General features: G+C 41.5%; 1 protein-coding gene across 11 annotated transcripts in view; it reads left to right on the top strand.

The window, feature by feature from the left end:
- Positions 1-21,624, top strand: part of AMBRA1 (autophagy and beclin 1 regulator 1) — a 164,477-nt gene that overhangs the window by 52,000 nt on the left and 90,853 nt on the right. For 6 of the 11 annotated variants that reach the window (XM_045808695.2, XM_045808694.2, XM_087854786.1 and 3 more), the window contains 2 exons: positions 9,428-9,514; positions 13,571-13,750. The exons of 2 other annotated variants lie outside the window; for them this stretch is intronic. In XM_045808695.2, coding sequence (XP_045664651.1) covers positions 9,428-9,514; positions 13,571-13,750 — 267 coding nt within the window. The remainder of the gene's footprint in view (positions 1-9,427; positions 9,515-13,570; positions 13,751-21,624) is intronic. 3 more of the 11 variants (XM_045808697.2, XM_087854785.1, XM_087854787.1) reach the window with 2 other exon arrangements.

Here is a 21,624-nt window from a genome sequence, read left to right as displayed (position 1 = left end):
TATGTTCTTATAGCAACCTTGTGGAATAGGGATTTCCCTTTAAATTTGGACATTGAAGATGATGGACATTCCCAAGGTCACATAGCTAGTAAGTGACACACGATGATGAATTTAAGCTGTATTCTCAGGGCGCCTGACTGGATTATTCTGAAGAGCATGCGACTCTTGATCTCAGGGTAGTGAGCCCCACATTGGGTGTAGAGATTCTTTAAATAAAAATAAATAAATAAATAAGAAAAATAAACTTCATTCTCATTCTAAAGCTAAAGCACTGACTTGTGTCCTTTTTTAGTTATTCAGAGTTTCCCTTGGTGAGTCTTAGACCATTAAGATACATCAGAAGGTTTTTCAGTAGCAGCTAATAGTGTTCACATTTGGGGCTGGAGAATTCTTTGTTGTGGGAGTCTGTGCTATGCATTGTAGGATGCTGAGCAGTATCCCTGACCTTTATCCACTAGATGCCAGCGCACTCCCCCGACCCATTTGCAACAACTGTGTCTCCAGACTTTGCTGTATGTTTCCTGGGGGGATCCCCTCCCATGATTTGCTGTCCTTCAGTTTTGCTTTTTTTTAAATTACTTATCACGAGGAACTGCAGCGTCTTCAAACCACCTTATTCTTGTAATAGTTGTAATAGTAGTGCCTGGTTCTTTTTTCTTTCTTTTTTTTCCCCCAAGCACATGGAGCCCAAGGCAGGGCTTGAATTCACAGGGCTTGAATTCACGACCCTGGGATCAAGACCCAAATTGAGATAAAGAGTTGGATGTTTAACCAAGCCACCCAGGCACTCCTGCCTAGTTCTGATGGTCTTGAGTCATGACTTTCTCTCATTGCCTCTCTCCTCGTTTGCCTTGTCTTTTTGCTTTTGTCTGTGATTCCCCTATATGAGATGCAGCTGGACAAAGTGGTGTTTGTAAGGACTTTTTTACGCAGGTATCGATTTACCAGGCAATCAGATCTCTGGAATTACAAGCATTCGCGGCCGTGAAAAAAGGCAATTTACATCTTCTAATTATGGTAGAAGGGGGAAAGGCATAATATTTAGTAAGCTGAGAATTAAATGGCTTCCAGGCTCTACAGAGTTAATCTTCAGGGTAGTGTTTGATTGACATGCTGGAGGACGTTAATGTGCAATTCTTTTGGGGAACGGGGGAGGAGAGTGGAAATTGCAGTTTCTCTACTAATTGTACTTTAGGTGTCATTTATGACAATTTCATGTTGTCTAGACAGAGGGAAATGGTGGAGAAATTATTCTAGTGGAGTCAAATGCGGAGTCCAAAAGGAATCAAGAAGGTTGCTGAAGTCAGGATCAGGGTGGAAGGGCAAGTAGTATACCCCCAGAGGCAAATCAGTGAAAATCAGATGTCAGTCACTAAGAGAAGCGGCTCAGGATGAACCCAGGATGTAAGAAAGTGATCGTACTCTGAGCTTTGTATTTGCTCAAGGGCTAACAGTGGATTGTTTGGGGGCCCAGCTGTAGTCTCTGCCCCTTGTCTATTTCTGTAGATTCCAGAAACCTCATTACTTGAACAGACATGAGCCAGGAAGGCACCCTGTTTGCCTGTGGTTAGTGAATGCTCCAGCCCACGGTGTATTCCTTTTTCCTCATTGTCTTGTAAGGCTTCATTTACTAGCTCTCTTTGCCCTCCTGATGTTGGCCCTAAGGTTTTGCTTCATATTATTATATATAGTGTTTACAATATACCAGGGTCAGTGGCCTGTCATTTAAGAACAGACGGCCTTGGTCAAGGGTTTTTTAAATTTCAGGTTAGGAATAGAAATGTGAAAAGTCATCTATGAAGAAGTGCATGGGTTTGCTGTTATTGAAGCAGTAAATGATTCTACCCGATATATTCTTTGTAGAATTAGTTGGTATAGAGATAGCCTTTTTTAGAATTATCTATTTTTCTGAATAAAATTAGCTGAGAAATTAGGATTATTGGATTTTGTAAATCTCTTCTTGATTTAGGAGGAAATCAGTCAATTAGGATGTACTGCCTCTTAATTAAAATCTAAACCTGTATATTACAGCTGTTGCTTGTCTGGATATGCGTGAGTATCAGAACTAGCTGTGGAACTTGTCATCATTGATACACTCTTACTCATCCTTTGGTGAAAAGCCCCTGATCTAAATTTCTAATTAAAAAAAGGTCTGTGGTCTCTGAGCAGACCTTCCAAGTCTCCTAGAGAAAATGAATTTGGAGACAGAGTAAACATGTCCCTGTAGATCACCTTGGGCCTTTGAGTTCAGATGCTGATGAAAAGTGAGCTTTTATTATAAATTGAAATTTTATAATTATAGTGTAATGTGTTGAAGATACACAAAAGCCAAGCATAGTGCCAATCATTTTATAATTGTATCAGAAATAACCACCTAGGACACCTCTGTGGCTCAGTTGGTTAAGCATCCAACTCTTGATCTCAGCTCAAGTCTTGATCTCAGGGTAGTAAGTTCAAGCTCTGCGTTGGGCTCCACGCTGGGCATAAAGCCTAATTAAAACAAACAAACAAAAAATCCACCTACGAGACAGTTAGCAGAGGGTCAGATATTCCCAGAAGGGTCCGGCTGACTTCTCAGGTAAGACTTTTGTATAACTAGATACACAATTGTATACCAATTATGAATTGTTTCCAGCTTTTCTCCTTTTGGTATCTGTGATTATGTTGTGCTCTGATGTTTTACCATCTGTCTCTTGCTGCACAAAGGCATTTAGGAATACGTTCATGTTTTGTGAAGACATTCTGGTGAAAGGCATTGTTTTGAGCCCCATGAATTGTTTATGCTTGATGATAGTAAAATAAGGCCGATCCATAGGACAGGCACTGTGAGCTCTTTCTATAGTATGTCTGTTTTTTCCTTGATGTTAGCCTTTTCACAGTGCCACCTTGCCTTGGTCTACCCCACAGCAGGGGCAGGAATTGCCTGCCAGGCTTCACTGGCAACAACATTGTGCTGTAAGTGCACCCCTAGAACTAGGGGGCCCTGCAGTGATCAGATGAGTGCCTATCGTTGGATAACTTAAATGATAATTGCCAGTGTGTGAAATGGGGAGGCTTGGATGCCTCCGCTTTAAAGCAGAGATGTCAATTTGGAAATCATAATAGAGGTGTCATTTCAGAACACACAATTATTTTTTACAAAGAATAAGGGCTTGTCATCTCCCAGCCCAGGCATGCGCCAAGGCAGAGATCGGGAGCTTGCAGAGCAAGATTCAAAAATGAAGAAGGCAGTAGTGCATCCAAGTTTCTTTGGCCTCCTGCCCCTCCATCCCCCTAAAAACATTGCCCTTTTTCCCCTGAGGTCTCTTTTAGCAATATACCATCCAGGAGCATCTGTGGTAGTTTCCCAGGCAAGTAGCCAGCCTCTGACTTTATGATTTAATAAGCCTCCCAGGGACCAGGCTGCACTGCATTTATCAGGGCAGCTATGTCAGCACTTTAACCTGAGCAGCTTAAGTGACCACAGGGATGAAGGGTGATGTAAGCAGTTTCTGAAGACCTTATTCCTTCAGGAATTTTAGTGTGAGTTTTTGGACATCTATCAACCTTGTCTGAATGTCATGGGGTCAGTGAGGGGCAATCAGATATGTTTTCTTTCTTATTCTTCCAAATCTATGTAGGACTGCTGATTTATTCACAGGCTTTTATTGGTCTCCTATTACATGTTAATTAGGAGTTTTAATGGGGACAGAAAGATTACTTGGACCCAGTACATGCTTTCATGTGGCTTGTAGTCCAGAAGCAGAGACAAAACATACTTATAGGTAACGATAGTACATGGTGACTTGGCAGAGGCCTTTTAAGAGAGGTTTCAAAATGCAGTGAGGTCTTTGGGAAGAGAGTGTGAACTTTTGGATGGAGGAGTCAGATGTTTGAGTTTTGAAGGATTTTTTAAGGCAGAAATTGGTAAAAGAACTTCCCAGAAAGAAGCGGTGGCCAACCTAAATACATAGATGAGATGAGGGTGTGTTTAGTTTAGCTAGAGCAATGCTTCTCAGAGTGGCCTGGGATTCCTGAAGTCAAAACCATTTTTGTGATAATGCAGAGCCACTCTTTGTCTTTTTCACTCTTACTCTTCCACAAGTGTCCGTGGAGTTTTCGCTGTGTGACATGTAACAAGGTTATCACTCTGGTGGTTAATGGAATGTGTGCTTGTGTTAAGAATTTCTCAATTTTAGGGGCACCTGGGTGGCTCAGTCGTTAAGCATCTGCCTTCGGCTCAGGGCGTGATCCCGGCATTATGGGATCGAGCCCCACATCGGGCTCCTCCGCTGGGAAGCCTGCTTCTTCCTCTCCCACTCCCCCTGCTTGTGTTCCCTCTCTCGCTGGCTGTCTCTCTGTCAAATAAATAAATAAAATCTTAAAAAAAATTTTTTCCGAATTTTAATTTCAAATGTAAATATTAATAGATAAAACCCATATAAAAGAAAGCTCTTTGAGGTCCTCACTAATTTTTAAGAGTGTTAAAGGAGTTCTGAGACCAAAAAGGTTGAAACCCACCAGGCTAGAGTGTATCATATATCCAGAAGAAATGTGAAATTCAGCTGCAGAGCATTGGAGCCAAGCTGAGGAATTTAGATTTTATTTTCTAGGCAGAAGGGAGCTATTAGTTTTGGGCTTGGCTCCCCTGAACTGAAATAGCAGATATTACCCAGCCATCAAAGCCAGGCTGGGAAATTACTCTTTAGGCATGGGGCATCAGTGGCATCTTGGGTTCTTGGAGCAGGCTTTACATATCATATAGGTCACAGAGTTCTGGTAATTGATTTTTCCCAGTGATTGGAGGAGGTTTAAACATATTTATTTGTTTTAGGATATTGATTTTTTTCTGTGATCTGACAACTAGTTAAAAGAATATTTTCAGGATATAATTGTTGAGTAAAGAAGAGTTGCCACCAGCTTACTCATTCTGTCTAGACATGTATAAAGGTGCCCAAACTTTCTGCTTCTCAACTCTGATATCCATTGGATTTGAAATGAAAGTTCTTTGAGATGACCCATCTCTTCTGCCTTGACAACTTTGTTCTTTCCCAGCGCTTTCTTCCACTATTTTTTTTTTTTTATTGTTTTCCTAGTCATCAAAGGATATAGTGGATCTTAGGGAACCCACTTGCACATATTCAGAGTATTAATCAGGAAAGGAAGAAATAGCTGTAGTCATTTAAAATGTTAGGAATTTTAAATTGAATTGTGTTGCTTGAATTGTGTTGCTGTTGACTAATGATTTTATCAGGGTTTAATATTAATTTTTGTTGACTTACCCTAGTGTGTAATACTTTGATTTCATGTTTTTCTGTTCCGTTTCTTAGTGACTTCACTTTATCTTTCAAGGGATTTTATGTAAGCAAATATATTAGAGCAGGGGTGGGCAGATTTTTTTATGTAAAAGACCAGGTAGTGAGTATTTTAAGGCTGTTCCTGTCAGGATTAACTCTGCCTTGCCAGCCCAAAACAGCCATAGACAATATATAAATGAGTGGATGTGGCCATGTTTGAATATTTATAAATATTTATAAATTATTTATAAAAACAGGCAGCTGGCTTGGGGCCTGTAGTTTACCAAACCTGCCTTAGGGCACTAGGGCAACTTGCTATTTTAAGAAATCCTATTTAAGAAGTCAGTAATTCTTTTGAGAATGAAAAGTTTTCTTTTTAGTTTTCACTGCTTTACTTTTCAATTTTGTATATTGAATGTTTTTAATTTTTTTGAATGTTTTTAATTTTGAAATAATTTCAAACTGGCAGAAAAGTTGCAAAAATAGTGCAAAGAATTCCCATATACTCTTCACCCACATTCCCTAATTATTAGCATTTTACCACATTTGCTTTATCATTCTCTTCTTTTGCTCTATGTATGAGTATGATTATCTTTTTATATTTATGGTTTTTATGTTTATGTATTTGTGCTTATTCTTTTAAATGTATAGTTTTTATATTTATATGTTTGTGCTTATTCTTTCAAATGTTGGATTTTCTTAAAAGTAGGATATAGTTTAATAGAGCAGTGATCTTCAGACTTTAAAAAAATACTATTAGTGAAAGGCTTTTGAGCAATCTGTGTGTGTGTGTATTATATATTATGGTTATACATTATAAAAGTTCTGATATTTTCTTTCTGTTCTCCAGTGGATCAAAATAGCACAACCCCTGGTTATCTCACTTGGACACCACTGGTACAGAGAATGAACCAGGCAAACTTGCAAAGAAAGAGGGTTTTTTTGGTGTGTGTTTTTTTTCAAGGGCTTCAGTGACTCTTTAAAAACATTTCTGAATTGTGATTACAGGACAGAATGAAATGGTAGCTTCAAGCTTGAACAAGCTTGTCTGAGCCCCTCCTAAGTCCTGCCTTATTTCGCATTATTGAGTTGCATGATAGATGGTTAAGTCAAGTCACATTTGTGGTGGCCAGAGAAGAAGGCGCACAGCTGCCATCTCATCCCATTTTCTTATGTCATTTCTCCAGTGACGGCTGTTTGCAGGAAGCTGACTATAGGAGAGAAAGATCTCTCTTTGAGGTTCCTAGGAGTGGTGGTGACATTACTCATCTGGTAGCTCTAGTTCTTTCTGTGTTCAACACCAATTGGAGAAGTCTTTTTTTATTCCTTTAGATGGTACTTGTATTGTAACTGAAGAGAACTCAGTGTTAATCAGTGATGTGTGTGGGGGTGCTATTCATAGTAATTGGCTCTCCTGATTTTGTGTATTAGCAATTAAAATGCCATATATATATATGGCTTATATATGGCTTGCTAGTCCACTGTATTGCCTGGGGAGCATAAATGGTGCCAGCAGATTTTGTAGTAAGTAGGCACAAGGGATGCATGTTCCAAAAGAAACTCATCAGGGACTCCCCAGAGACAAAGCTTAACATTTTGGTTTTACCCTGATCTAAAGAAGTCTTTCTAATTAAGATAGGAAGTCAGGGTGGGAAGTAGACTTTGCAGGATTATAGAAAGGAATCATTAAAATTGAAAGTTTCTAATCCAAACTCTTCTAGTTCAAGAATCTCCTTTACAGGATCCTTAAAAAGTCATCTCATCTCTCTAAATACTGACACTGCCTTAGCATAGTAGTAGGGGGTAGGGTAATACTGGCTTCCTAACTTATCACCATCATTTTCCAGGCAGAAGTACTTAAGAAAGATATATGTTGGTCACTCTGCAGGATGCTCCTTGCCAAAGGGCTCTGCTTACTAAGCAGCCATAACCTGATAGGGCTCAGTTATACTCAGGGCTAACTCCAGAGCCCTTTGGGATGGAATAAGCTTCTGGGTGTTCAGGGACGTCAGCTGCTCCCAGATCTTGCTTCCGTTCAACCCCTTCCCAATTCCTATAAAACTAATTAATTAGCAGTGGACAAGTATTTAAGATGGTATAAATGTCCTGAATAGATACTCTTATCAGAATTTCACTTTTCTTCTTTTTTCCAGTATAGGTACCTCTCACTACCCTTTCCTCTTACAAACATTCTGTAGTTCAAGACTCAAAGACATACCATTATTTTATGTGCCCTTAATGAAAGAAAAAATTCCTGCCAGTTAAACTGTGTCAGGGACGCCTGGATGGCTCAGTTAGTTAAGCATCTGCCTTGGGCTCAGGTCATGATCTCAGGGTCCTGGGATTCAGCCCCATGTCGGCCTCCCTGCTCACTGGGGAGTCTGCTTCTCCCTATCCCACGCCCCCCCCTCGTGCTCTCTCGCTCTCTCTCTCAAAAAAAATGAATCTTCAAAAAAAAAAAACCCCAACTGTGTCACATTATTATATGATGCATCCCAGTTTCAGACATATTTAAATGGGAGGGTATCTCTTACTACTGATGAGAAACAGCATTTGTGCTGCTGTCAACAGTGATATCATTGAAGAGCCCAGACCTGAGAGAGGTATTTTATTGCTTTCTTCTCTTCCTCATTGGTTACATTGTAATATTCTCTTCCTTCAGTGGCAGGACTACTTAAAGTGAATTGTGTGGGGAAGTATTAGGCCTTGGTTAGATAGAAAGCACCATTGAACAGTTGGTTGTCTTGGACAGGAAAGGTAGCAAGCCAGCTTGACAGGGCCTCTGCTGTATCTCTTTCCCAGGCTGTTAGGGGAAATGCTTTGGTGAGCCAGTTGCTAGGATAAAGTGACTGCACATGACTATACCTAAAGCCAGCTGGTTTTAATAACAGTGAATTGAATTAACTCAATTGGAAAAGATTGGTAGCTGCTGTCCTTATCCTGCAGATCTGCTTTAAAGAAGAGTCTGGCAGGGAGCTGGAGACCTGTTCCCGGGAGAGCCAGGCAAGATGCTGCTGGAGAGGAACAATATGCATTTCTTTCCGAGACCATTTCCTTTGAAACATGTTCTATGGCAGGAGCTTGATTGGCTGCCAAGGCACATTTGAGTCGGGAAGCAGTGTGGCAGACATGGCAAACTGGGGGGTCCCTGGGCCACATTTATCAGATGTGTTTTAATTGGCCCTTGTACAAAGAGGGAAAAAAATGTTTTAGCTAAAATTTAACAGTCAGGAGATTTCATGGAAAAGTCTAGATTTCTGGCTTCCCTTAAAAAACAGGAAGAGCCAGTAATACTGAGCCCACATTCTAGGTTGGACTCACGGTGGAAACATACACACTTTTTACCTGCGTGGTGCCTGGAAAGTCCTACAGTATAGCATTGAGGTTTGAAGCATTTTGGAGTTGATCTTCTCTGGAGTCCTGGTGCTACCACTTAATAGCCCTGTGCACTGTGTCATATACTTAACTTTTAGGCCCAGTGTTCTCATGTTTGTATAGTAATGCCTATCTTGCCAGATTGTGGTGAGTTTTTAAGTAAGTAAATATATATGAAGTGTTTAGTATTTGCCTGGCACCAAAAAAGTGCTCAATAAAATGTGGGTGTATTGACATGATTAGTTGAACTTATGATTGGGTTAGATTATATAATTAAAGATTTTTGTCAGTTGTTAAGAGAGCCTGAGGAGTACTCCTTCTCACAAAAATGGTGTGGGCAGAGCAGAATGAGTAGAAGATAAGGGGATGTGGATTAGGATAACATGGAGAAACTAAACACCAAGATGCATGTTGGCACTCCATGAATCTCTCTGGGTATGCCTAATTTTCCCCTCCTGTGTTGATCCCAACCTCCTATTTGTCTGCTGGAGATAACTGCAAAGAGAAATAAGATCATGTCTCTGAAGCACTGTTCCTTTCTCACAGGAGAGCAGTATTCAGCATAATACAGTGGCCGTGTCCAGTGTGGGAGCTTTGTAGCTCATTTATTTACGTCTCTAAGTACTTAGTTTGTAGGAAGGGTGTGATCCCAGATAGCAGGTGTTAGCTAGCTACAAAGGGGGATATTATTTATCTCTCCCCCTATTTTTCCCTTATGAATGACCTCTGAGTTGGTAATTGACAGGGATTATTGCCATTTTTTTAATCTCTGCTAGGAGGCTGCTGGAGTCTTCCCTCATTTCATTATCCCGTTATGATGGAGCAGGATCCAGAGAGCACCCAATTTACCCAGACCCAGCGAGGTAAGGTCAAAGTGAGAAATGGCACTAGGTGGGGGGGAGGGGCTGCCCTTGGGGTTGCCAAGATGTTGGAAGCCCCATTCTGTGCCTCTCTGGTCCTGGTGCTCATTTACTCTTCAGTTACAGTTTTGAGACAGGTGGTTCAGGTGATTGGGAAGTGTTGCAGGTAAGTGAACAGAACCTCTGGTGGCAGAGGGTTGTGACTGAGCCCTTATCCTTTGGGGCTCATTTCTGTAAGTGGGGCACTTAGAGAAGGGACCTGAAGAGGCCACTGGCAGAGTCACAGGGTATTCCTTTTTTGCTGATCAGGGAGGCTGTTGCCATTCAGATGGACAGCCAAAGGGGAAACAAGTTGTTATTAATAGGGAAATTACTTACAAATTAAAACTAACCAACTAACGAATAATCCTACTTGCTCTCGTTTGAGAGAGAATTTAGACTATCAAAAGGTAGAAGTCAAGCTCGTTCAGATGTTCAGTTTTTGGATGAGACCTAAAGGAAGAGATGACTGACAAAAGGGTATCTAAATAAAACAAATTGTCATTTTATTAAAGTGTTTACCTTACACCCATCAGAAGATATTTGATGAGTTCTTGAAGAGATTAAAACAGCACTTAGACACGTTCAGCGCCCACCCTTACCTGATACTGGTGACTGAGGACCAAGAATGGGGTGTTGAGTTGATGTACAACATTTATTTATAGTGAGCGGCCCTTTGGCGTTGTCACAGCCAGGCTTACTGATTCTGTTAATGACCTAAATAGGGCATAACCTTCCCGTTACTTAAGCAGTACCAGAGCGTATTGTGAGGCTTTGCCAAAAGAAAGAGTAATTTGTAATGGTGGGGTTGGCAAGTTAACAGATAGAGGTTAGATAAAGTTAAATGAACTTTACTTTAGATTAAGAATTTCAAGTATGGAAAGACCCAGAGACCAAGTTGATTCTAGGGATAGTGAGTGATTTCGTTGTTGCCACAGTTTTGTCATGATACTGAGCGTTCTTTCTGAGAGACTTAATGAAACGATTCCCCCATTACCCTCTTACTTCCTTTTCCATACCCCCGAAATGGCAGAACCAAGGATCAAGGAACATGGGGAGGCTGCTGAGATGATGATGACCGAACCAAGGAAGTTTGTTAGTCTCTGATCACACTTGAAAGTAGTAAGCCCTAAATAAGAGAAGGAGATTTTATGCATCAATCAGATTATTCTAAAACACTGAGAGGAGAATTTCTTGCTATAAAAGAGTTTCTTTTAGGACAGCAGTAGGAATCTCGTCCCCAGAATTTTTAGCCTGACAAAGTTTAACAGTGATCCTTAAAGACCATTATTTGTCCTCCTTTCATGTAATAAATCTTTTATTTACTCCCACTCAGATCTTTTTATCACAGAAAGTGTCATACTTTGTGGTGTTGCTATTTTTACATTTTCCCTCTGAACACAGAATAGGTTTTCTTTGGGGAGAAAGTATTCTTCCTTGAAGAAAACTTGCGGATTTAAACATTTAAAAAATTTTTCTTGGGACACTTGAGTTTGGTGATTATCCAGCTCTTCGGTAGGAGTATGATTGCTACCTCATTACTGGTTGTTTAATTTCTTTTTCCTCTTAGACTTCACCATACACAATACATATAGGTCAAAGCCTTTTTGGGACATTGCAGCATTCAGATCCTTAGCTTCCCTGGATACCTAAAAAGATGAGGCCAGGATGTACTTGTATTTGATAATTGTGCCAGGAATCCTTTTTTCTTTACCATCGATGCATAGTTTTGTCGCTTAGGGAATTCCTATCCTATAGTGAAATTAAACAATTGGGGTTACCTAGTGCTGAAATTGTGTCCTTACATAAAAGGGCAGTCTTTATTATTGTCCACATCAACATTCTTTCTACTTCTGTCACCAATAATATAATATAATTTTCCCATTAGTTAGGAATCAGCTGAGGAATGAGTGTACTTAGGGTTACTTTTCAGAATCAGTTCCAAAAAAAGAATCTTCATTCCGCTCTTGTAATGTTTTTTTACATTCTTTTCTAGTCTGATTCACTTGAGAATTTAACCATCAATGGTTGACTTCTAGAAGATTTCTGTATATTTAGTAGATGTAGGAATAACTCAAGAGTGTTGACTTCTGTCTCTTGAAAGTTTGGGATTCTTGATTCATCCTTGCAAGATGTATGGCAACAGGGGGCCAATGGATAATGAAAGCTCCAGACATTGAGACTTTTAAGAAATGATTCTTGTACTCTGATGATCTTGGCCAAGGCATCTGTGCATCCCTTGCCCACTTGCTGTATAATTTGGATTCAGGGATGCCAAATGCAGTATATTGTTCGATAACAAAGACTTTTGAGTTCCAAAGATTGTCATTTGGCCTGCTCGGGAATTCCATGTGACGATTGGCCAGAAGGATACCACCTCTGATGACTGGCATTTCAGAGGTAGCCTTAGTTCCTGTAGCAAGGTGACCACAGAATCTCTTTGGCCTGAGTCAGTAGATTTACTGAGGATTTTCCCAGAAACTTTGTCCAGGGGTAATGAAAAGTCAGGCAGCAAGATTTTGTAAATACTTTTCCTATCATTGGATGTAACTGTTACTATTTCCATTCTCAAATCAGTTTTTCCAGATTTCCATTAAAAAAATGTATAAATGCTTTTTTCCTTGTATATTCAAATATTGTAGAAGTTAAGATTCCTGGGAATCCTCATTAGGATTGCTGTGTTTCCTTTTAATTTTTTGCAGAAATACATGTTTTTATATACATATTAGTATATGCATACCATTCTTCAGTTTTTCTCCCACTTAAATTTTTGTTTTAGAGGGTTTTTCTTGTGTGTATATAGGGATGACTTATTCTTTTTAATAACTACATAGTGTTTCTTTGTACGGATATAGTTTATTTAATCTGTTGGTAGGCATTTGGGATGTTTCCCAGTTTTTCACTAATGCTAACAACATATACAGATATATATACATATCTTTGTATCCTTGTGTTTTTCCATATGATAAAATTCCTAGTGGAATTGTTGAGTTAAAGTGTGTGCCTCAGGCAAGTTTTAAACCTGGAAATTTCTTAGTAATCCCCTTAATATTATATATAAAACGTTTTTCTATTATTGTTCTTCTCTCACTTTCTTAGTATGTAGCAGTGTTGTGAAAGATGGAGGAAAAACTTGAGAAAGAAAGGAATGTGATGAATTGTATGAGACACTAGATGTTTTCATGGAATATGAAGACACTAAGCCACAGTTGGAAGAATAGAGGTCTAGACTAATTATCCACTGAGAATAGCCATGGTAAGGGAGAAGAAAAAGGAATAACTGTTGCCTTCTGCTATTGCTTAGAGCCCGTGTAGCCTCTGATGCTGCATTGTAAGAAACAGAAAAATCTTTTTTTCCCTGTTAGGTTTTGTTTTCCTGAGTATATTTTACTCGCTTTTTCGATCCTGAATATTTTCTCTGTGTTACAAATATCTGTGAATAATCTGTAGATCTGAGAGGTTCAGAGAGCTCATTTTAGGGAGCTAGGACAAATCTGGAGCTTTGTGGATTTGTTGGAAAAGAAGGACTTCCTAGTGAAGATGGTACCTTCTTTAGTCATGCCCGGTTTGCCATCTCCTGGCCTCTTTCGTCCTGTGTAAAATGAAAGAAGAGCTGGCCTGTAGATGATTGCTGTGGTCTCTTTTCGTTTCTTCTATTTTGAGTGTGGATGATTGAAGAAGGCCGTGAATCTGTATGAAGGGCACCCTGAGAAGCTACGAGGGGTCCCTTAAGAAACTAAAAAGGAAGGTCCAGTGTTATCCACTTGGGAGGGGGCAGCTGTTGAACAGATGATGACTGGTTAAACAGCTTCTTTGCCTTCTCTCAGAACAAACACTGGTGGTAGTCTGATAAGCATATTGTGCAGTACAGACCTCCTGGTGAGTTAAATGCCCTTTATTTTTCATGTCTCCGGAGTTTGCCTCAGCAGGGAGATGTCACGGGAGAGCTGGATTTACTGTCTTTCTCAGTATTCCCCACATTAGTGCTAGTTTGTGTTTGTCCATCTCTGTCTCTCTCAGATTATCTCCTGCTGCATACTACGCCCAGAGGATGATCCAGTATCTCTCACGGAGAGACAGTATTCGCCAGCGCTCCATGCGCTATCAGCAGAACCGTCTCCGTACTTCCACCTCCTCCTCTTCCTCAGACAACCAGGGCCCATCAGTAGAGGGAACCGACTTGGAGTTTGAGGACTTTGAGTAAGTACCTCCTCAGCTTGCTTTCTTCCCTGTCCTCCCAAGCTGTGTGTGCTTCCAAGTCGACCACTGTCCAAGCAGCAGTGGTTGACGTTTTTGCTTCAACCCCCTAAGTTTTTATTTATGAGTAATAGATGGGGTGAGGGAAACGGGGTTAAAAGGCTCAGGGCCCCCCCACCTCTGGCAGTTGTGCTGCTGATTCACTGGAGCCTGTGGGGAGAGACAGCCCACTGGCCGCAGGCCAGGCTGGAGAAGATGGCTGCCGCCCCGTAGGCAGCACTTTTATTTCGCTTTGGCATGAACAGCAGCTGTGGCAGGGCTTCTCATGGCCTGTCTTCATAATGTCAGGGAGACAGGATGCTTGGTATTTTTCCTCTTAAACAGAGTAGGTATAGAGATTAGAAATAACGAGAATACCCAGATTTTCCTAAAGACATTTCCTCTTATTACCCTTGAATCACACTGCTTGGAGGTCCTACTCCATTGCCTAAACTTTCTTCCTCCCCCCACCTCTCCCATAAGGATCCTTTGAAAGTTGCCTGTCAGATTAATGTGGTGGCTTGAGAGGTGATTCCTTGCTCTTCTGGTGTTTTTGAGAGGTTGATTGGAGGGCGGGGGTGAGCTAAAGGAGCAGGGTCAGCCCCACGCACAGGATGAAACACCTCCGTTTTACTGCTGTGTTTGAATTCTCTGACCTGCTGCTCCCGACCTTTGTAACCATTCACTGTGTTTCTTTCCATTCTGAAAGCTTTCCTGGCTTGTACCAAATTGGACATTTGGCCCTTGTTTTGATTCCTATATTTTGATATTCTCAAACACGCAAAACGAGTAAGAGAAAGAGGTGGTTAAGCCTTATTTTTTTTCTCCTTTTGTGTTGTAATAGGACAGCCTGTCAGTCATTTTCCTTTTTCTTCCCTCTCCATCTTGACATAGCCTGGTCAGGTCTGGGATGTTAAGAGTTCTTGCCTCCCCTTTGACCTTCCTCTTCCGTGAGCTGAATGGATAGTTCCCCAAGAGCCACCTTGCAATAGAGCTTTAAGATGCATTGGAGAAATCTTTTCTCTGCCAAAGACGACGAAGAAGGTGGAAACAACCTTTATACCAATTTGCCTTCCTGATATGATTCTTAAACACACTAGCACTTGTGTATTTGGAAGCAGAAGGCAGACTGAATGGGCGGTTCATTTGTCTGGGGAAGATGTAAACGTGCAAGAAAGGCAGGGATGCCTTGAAGCAGCTGTGGTGGCACTTGGAATAGGGTTGCTGGTCCTCTCTCATCGGCTGCCCTCTGGCTTCTAGCACGCGTCATTCTCCCTTCAGTCCACTCTTGGGGAAGGTAGATGCATATACTGGCTGTGAAGGGAAAGAGTCTCTACTCCCTTCGCCAGGCAACCCCCAGGAGTGAAATGTGTTCCCCTCAGGTTATTATTTTTCCAGCACCGGTGTCTATTCAGGGAAGCAGTTTCACATACACGCCAAGGCTGCTGGGACTTAGTACCGTTGAAAAGCCTCAGTAATCCTGGGGAGCTCTGGGAGTCAGTGCAGATTGATAGCGTCCCTCCATGCACGTTTGGAAGGCCGTGTTCTCTCTTTGCAGTGGAGGAACGTGGCGCTGATGCCTTTGAGCTGTATCTTGCCTCGTGACTTGTCCTTCACAATGGAGTGCTGGGTTAGTTTAAAATGTTCTGTTCTCATCTTACCCTCTCTTTCTTCTGCTACCACCTCCTCCCTCTCCCCTTCCTTCCCCCTCGATTTTCCTGTGTCAGACTGCCTCCTCCTTGTGCTCCCCACAGCCCACCTGCGCTCTCACCTCCCCCCTGGCTTCGGCACGACCTGAATTTACATTGCCTTCTTCACCTTTCCTGCACTGACTTACCATTGTTTCTCCCTAGGGGTCTTCCGTTGCTCCCTGGTTCGTAACAATGGGCTGATTTCTCTCATGCCCCTCTGAAAGTCCCTCACAGGGTGTTTGGCTTTCGTTTTGGGCCGATGCAGACTGTAACCTTGTTTTTAATAGCAGCTATGCATTAGTCACTTCAATATTAGTAGTCCAGGTCTCCTAGTGAAGGAAGTTGCTAGCTGGTTGATGCTGAGTTACTGTCTGTTCATTCTTGCTCTGTCTTTTTCCCTGCCCTCCTCCTTCCTGTTGTAAACTGAGTGCTGCTTGTGGTTGCTCCTCTTCTCTTAATTTCTAGGTGCTCTGAGGCGGGAGTGAGTGAGAAATGAGGGAATGTACCAGCCCATTTTAATTTCTCTGCCCAGTCCTTTTCCTTAGCTTTGATAACTAGAAGGAAAGTCAGAAGCTTGTACAGTCATAATTTATAGCTCTTTCAGGTACAGAGAAGCAAGTAAGTTAGACAGGGCCTGGAATCCTCTTAACACTTAGGGTACCATTAAGAGAGACTGTTCTACTGGTGTCCTCGCCTTCATAGTACATCATGCTCCTGCCTTTAACAGGCAGGATGCCTTCGACTTCTTCAGATCTCTTCCCATTTGCTAAGCCGGGGATCATTTTGCCATTCTCTATCTTGCCCGTCCAGGTGTATAGAGTTGCCAGATCCCATCTTTTTTGGTTCTTCTCCATCATTTATTGAATGAAAGAGATCAGCTATAATATTTTTAATATATATACTAATTTATAACATACAAAACATTTGTATATATTAATATACTTTATATATATATTTAAAATCTTTTTTAATCCTTATAATATCCTAATGAGATATTTACTCCATTATAGTATTTTTTTTTAATGAGGATACAGAGACGACCAAAATTAGACATGTCTGAGATTCGAGATCAGGAGCAAACATATTTAGTATCTGGCTTTAATTGTCTTGCAGATTGATTGATTGATTGGTTTAGAAAAAGATTTTATTTATTTATTTGACAGAGTGAGAGAGCACAATCAGGAGGAGCAGTAGAGGGAGAGGGAGAAGCAGACTCCCCGCTGAGTAGGGAGCCTGATGTGGGGCTCGATCCCAGGACCCTGGGTTCACGACCCGAGCCAAAGGCAGACGCTTAACCAACTGAGCCACCCAGGCGTCCCTGTCCTGCAGATTTAAAAACCTTTAAAAATGGTGGTGCCTGGGTGCCTCAGTTGGTTAAGCATCTGACTCTTGATTTCGGCTCAGGTCATGATCTCAGGTCTTGAGATAAAGCTCCATGGCAGGCTCTGCATTCAGCGGGGAGTTTGCTTGAGACTCTGTCACCCTCTGCCCCCCACCCCCCTGCATGCACTCTCTCTCACTCTCAAATAAATAGATAGATCTTTCAAAATAAATAAATAAAATAAAAACCTTATAAATGATGTAGAACCACATTTGAGCTCTTGCTCCCTGAATTTGCCGTGGAAGAAGACTATCTAGATTTATCTCTAGGGAAGGATAGCTTTGACGTTTGGTCAGCATCAGGTTAAACTTTCTGTTCTTTTGTGGTCTGGATTAATGACCATCTACCCAGGCAGGCATCTTCTCCTGCCATTCATCTCTGTCTGTGGCCAGGATTGAGACTGCAGGGTCCCTGTGTTTATCAAAATGCACAAACAGGACATCCAGAAACCCGCTGTCAGAAGGTGTGTCCTGAAGCTTTCAGCATCTGTCTTTGCGTAAAGATGTTCACAAGCAGGGTAAAGGTGTGGCTGCCCCTGACATTGCTGTCTGCCTGTTTTTGAGCCCAGACCACCTGCTAGAATGTAGAAAACAAATAAGCGTAAGGAAAAATGCCGTTTTAATTTTCACCGTCCTTTTGGAAAGAGAGGGAGGCTTTCCTGAAGCACAGTGGTTAAGTGCCGTGTCCCAGTAGTTGCGGAGGCCTGCACGAGAGGTCGTATGTGTCTGTTGTTCCTGTTATCCTCACCCCCTTCCTCACGTTGTCTCTTATTCTAAATGTAATTATAATCCCAGAATCATCCCCAGCTTATTCCTGCCCTCCTTGTGTCTTTTTGTAACTGCTTTGCCTTCCAAGGCAAAGAATACCCTGAGTCAATGACAGAACTAGAGAAACTTCAGATTGGATCAGTCACAAATATCTCCCCCATATATACCAGCCAGAGGGGAATTATATTCACTTCTTAAAATTGTTGCTAGCACAGAAGAGAGCAAGCTCTTCATTTACCGTTGTGACACTGGGCTGACTTTGGAAAAACATCTCAGTGAGATTTCTAGTCTTTCAGCCTTAACATGCAGTCACTTTAGGTCTGTTTTTTGTTTTGTTCATTCTTCTAATTTATCTGGTTGTGTTTGAATTTTTACCCAGAAATGTATATTGTGACCAAACAGGCAAAAACGTTTCACTGTATGACAGTCATTTCTAGGTGCCAGAGACGGGTTCTGGTTCCTTAGTTTGGCATGAAGTGTTGTGACAGATTTAACCACATACACGTACACAGCCTCATGCAGAAAGAGCTTCTCCTTTTATGGTCCCCATGCTAGACACCTTCTGGGAAGGAAGTTGTTAAAAGGCCTTTTTGGTATGTGATGTAGCTAAGGGTTCTCAAGGCTGTCACTCAGCTCTGCCGTCTGTTTGGGCTGGCGTAAGAAGTTGCTTGCCTTTAGTTCAGAATTTAATATTCTTCACCTGCCCTTTTGCTGTAACTGAAATTTAGTTGAGCCATGGCAAAGAAAATATGTTAAAACCGAATAATACTATTGTTATCATCTGCGTATAGGTGAAATCCTGGTAGCTTTGTGAGACTCATATATTTGCTTCAAGTTCTCGTGGCTAGGAATTCTGGTAGAGTGAAGCTACGTGTCCTTGGTAGTACTTGCTCCTGCTCTCTCTTCTGTGCCCAGAATTTCCAAGACTCCTGTGGGAGTCAGTGACTACTAATAATTTCTTGTAGCCAAGAAAGGGAAGGGTAAATCTTTAGAGAGTGTTCTTGTCTACCTCATTTTGAAGAGGAGTTGCCTTTGTTCCTTTCTTTGACTTACAAACCATAGACTCTTTGATATTAGAAATACAAGAGAAATTCTAAGGAAACACACTTTAAAGTTATTCTCTTTATAGACTGGAACCTGCTAGAACAGTTGGGAATCAGGCATAGAAGAATAGAAGTAGTTCCTAAAGTAGGATGAGATAAGAAACTGTTCTCTTCCTTTTTATCAGAGAGTTTTAAATAATTTCACTTACTTGATTTTCATAGTGGTTGATTGTTTTTTTATAAGGTGGGTTTATAAAAGAGAAAGTTATATGTCTTAAAATAGGACTGTCACTCCTAGGTATACTTGGGAGAAAGACAAATAAATGCATATTCATAGAAACATGAAATAGTGTGGAATATTTTAGAAATCTCCTTGTTGATAAGTTTGGCTAGACCGTAAAGTTCAAGATACGTGGCAGGAGATGAGTCCCGAGAGTTAGGGTGTCACCAGATCTTTGGCGAGTCTTGTGTACCTTGCAAATGAGGTGAACTTTATCTTGTAGGTGAAGGAAGTCATTGAAGAGTTTTAGGCTATGAAATAACATGAGCAGATTTTTACATAATAACTAACAAGACAGACTGTAATAAAGTAGGACTAAAATACAGAGCAGCATTCTCTGAAGGGAAGAGAGTATTTGGGGAGATGTGAGGAGGCTCCCTGGGTTTTAGCTGTGTGGACAGACTGCATAGGACTTTGATGAATTGATGTGGAGGATGAAGGTGGGGAAGGAGATTCTAGGAAATTGAAAGGGAATAGCTTAAGCAAAAGCCCAGAGACAGAAGATTTACAGGGTTTGTTTGGGGGACCCTCAATAAATCTGTGGCTAGAGCTACAGTGTTTGTAATCCAAAAGAGAAGAGCCGAAAGGCCTGAACTGAGGGCCTGGAATGCCTGGCTGAAAAGCTTGGACTTTATTCTTACCTGGGGGCAGCCGTTACTGAAGACCTATTTGAGGCAGCTACCTTTGACGCATTAGTTAGGGTGACCTAAAGTGGCAGGTATATGGAGGGATGCAGGAAAACCAGTTAGGAAGCAGTGGGTGAAATACAGGAGAAGACATTCGAGGACTGGGCGTTACGTGTTGGGCGTAAGAGGCCCGGTGTTTTCTAAAAGTGGAGCCAGTTTGTGAACGTTCCTGGGAAGTGAGCTGTGAGAGCTCAGCTGTCTCACTTCCTTCTCCAAATGAAATGTTGCCCGAGTCCTTTTCAACTCCTACTTGAGCCAGTTTTGAACTAAGTTGGTAAAACAGCAAGTGACTCCTGGAACAGCTGTGGTGGGAACTGGGATCACTTGTCAGTGCCTGCTGCCCCCATAGCCTGAGAACTCTTGTTTAGAGAATTGCCCTGGGTTCTGGTTTTGGCTGAGCCAAATTTGTCATTTGATTTTGGGCAAGTCCCTTTCCCACTGTAGGCCTCAGTGTCTGATCTGTAAAATCCGAGGGGATAATCTCTGAAGTTTAACCCTGAAGCGCTCAGCTCTTTGTGGGAGCTGACTACCTTAGATGAACTTCCCTTGTGTTCAGCAGAGGCAGAATAATGAAAAGTCTCAGAGAAGTGAGGAGACTTCCTGAGGATCAGGAACAGGATATCTGGCACCTGGAGAGCCCCACCATATTTCTAAAATATATGCCTACCTGAATTCTAGTTCTTTCCTGAGGATTTTGAGCCTATTGCTTAGAAATACAGACTACTGCTTGGCAACTTCAGAATTAGCATTCTTTCTGGGCAAGTAGAATACATACGAATATTTATTATGAGGAATGCTAGAAGAGAAAGAAAAGGGAATATGTATGGATTGTACTTGGGTATAGCATGGGAAAACACAGAAGGAAAGAAATAAGGGGGAAAGGAGGACATAACCACTTAGAGATATAGATTCGTATTTTTAACATAAAATGTACAATAGCAATATGGAATGTATGCAGGTGAAATTAAAGGTAGGATAAGGGAGGAGAGGAATTTGTAAATGGTAATTATCTTTTTCCTTAGGGAAAAAGTTAAGGCTCCACAGTTCCAAGAGACGTGTGCTCTTAGGTATCCCCTGTAAATGATACCCATGGACCCTGTGCCTTCCTCTCAGAAATCTAAGCCCTTACATGTGTGCACAGCCCTTGGCCGGAGAGACAGAGCCTTCGGTTTCTTACTAAGAGCACCCGGGTAAGGAAGGGACTTTTGCCATCCAGGGACAGGAATACCCAGCTAGGCCTTGTCTTGTCTGGAGATTGAGTAAAAACAGAAGAGCATAGGAAAACACTTATTTTTTTAATAGTCTAATTTTCAGCAAAGTCAACTGTGTATTGTCAAGAGGACAATGGCCTTTTGAGCTTTTTGCTGCAAGAGCTTCATTTATAAAGGCCGGAGTCAGAGCCGTTTGTCATGAGGAGTAATGACAACCTGCCTGTCTGGTCAGGATTCAGACAGCAATCTGTAGGTGTGTTTTTCATTCCTTTAAATTATAGCCTCTCTCTGAGGCAATTAATCCCAGGCATTTAGCAAGAGTTGCTGCTGTGCACCTCTTCCTTGTTCCAGAGATGCATTTTCTTGTATTTGGCATTTGTCTTGGATGCCTTATTGTTTGAAGGGTATTTTTTTCCTTATAAAATCTTTTACAAGAAAATCTTATTTTCTTCCCCCTCTCCTTCCCAAATACCCCTCTGAGAGTTAATCAGAGATGCACAGAATTCAACAACTGGGAAAGCCATTAATAACTCCGCCAGCTTCTGTCCTGCTGGCTTAAAGGCAGCTTCTGGCTGATGAAATTGATGAGGATTTCTCTGGTGTTTCCCTGAAAAGCATTCTGGTGACCAAGAGTCCTCCTGTGAGGGAGGAGCAGTACCAGCATACTTGCATAGTCTGTTCCTTACTGACGTGGTTTGTTTGCTTTTTTTTCCCAAGTCCTTGGGAGAGGGCACATGCGGGCCGTGTTCCGTTAGGCCCCAGTACGTAGCACCTTCCAC

The sequence above is a fragment of the Ursus americanus genome, chromosome 24, assembly GCF_024610735.1.
Source record: "Ursus americanus isolate L20-20 chromosome 24, mUrsAme1.1.p, whole genome shotgun sequence".
Lineage (NCBI taxonomy): Eukaryota > Metazoa > Chordata > Mammalia > Carnivora > Ursidae > Ursus > Ursus americanus.
The sequence above is the reverse complement of the archived record's forward strand: the minus strand, read 5'-3'. Positions and strand labels throughout refer to the sequence as shown.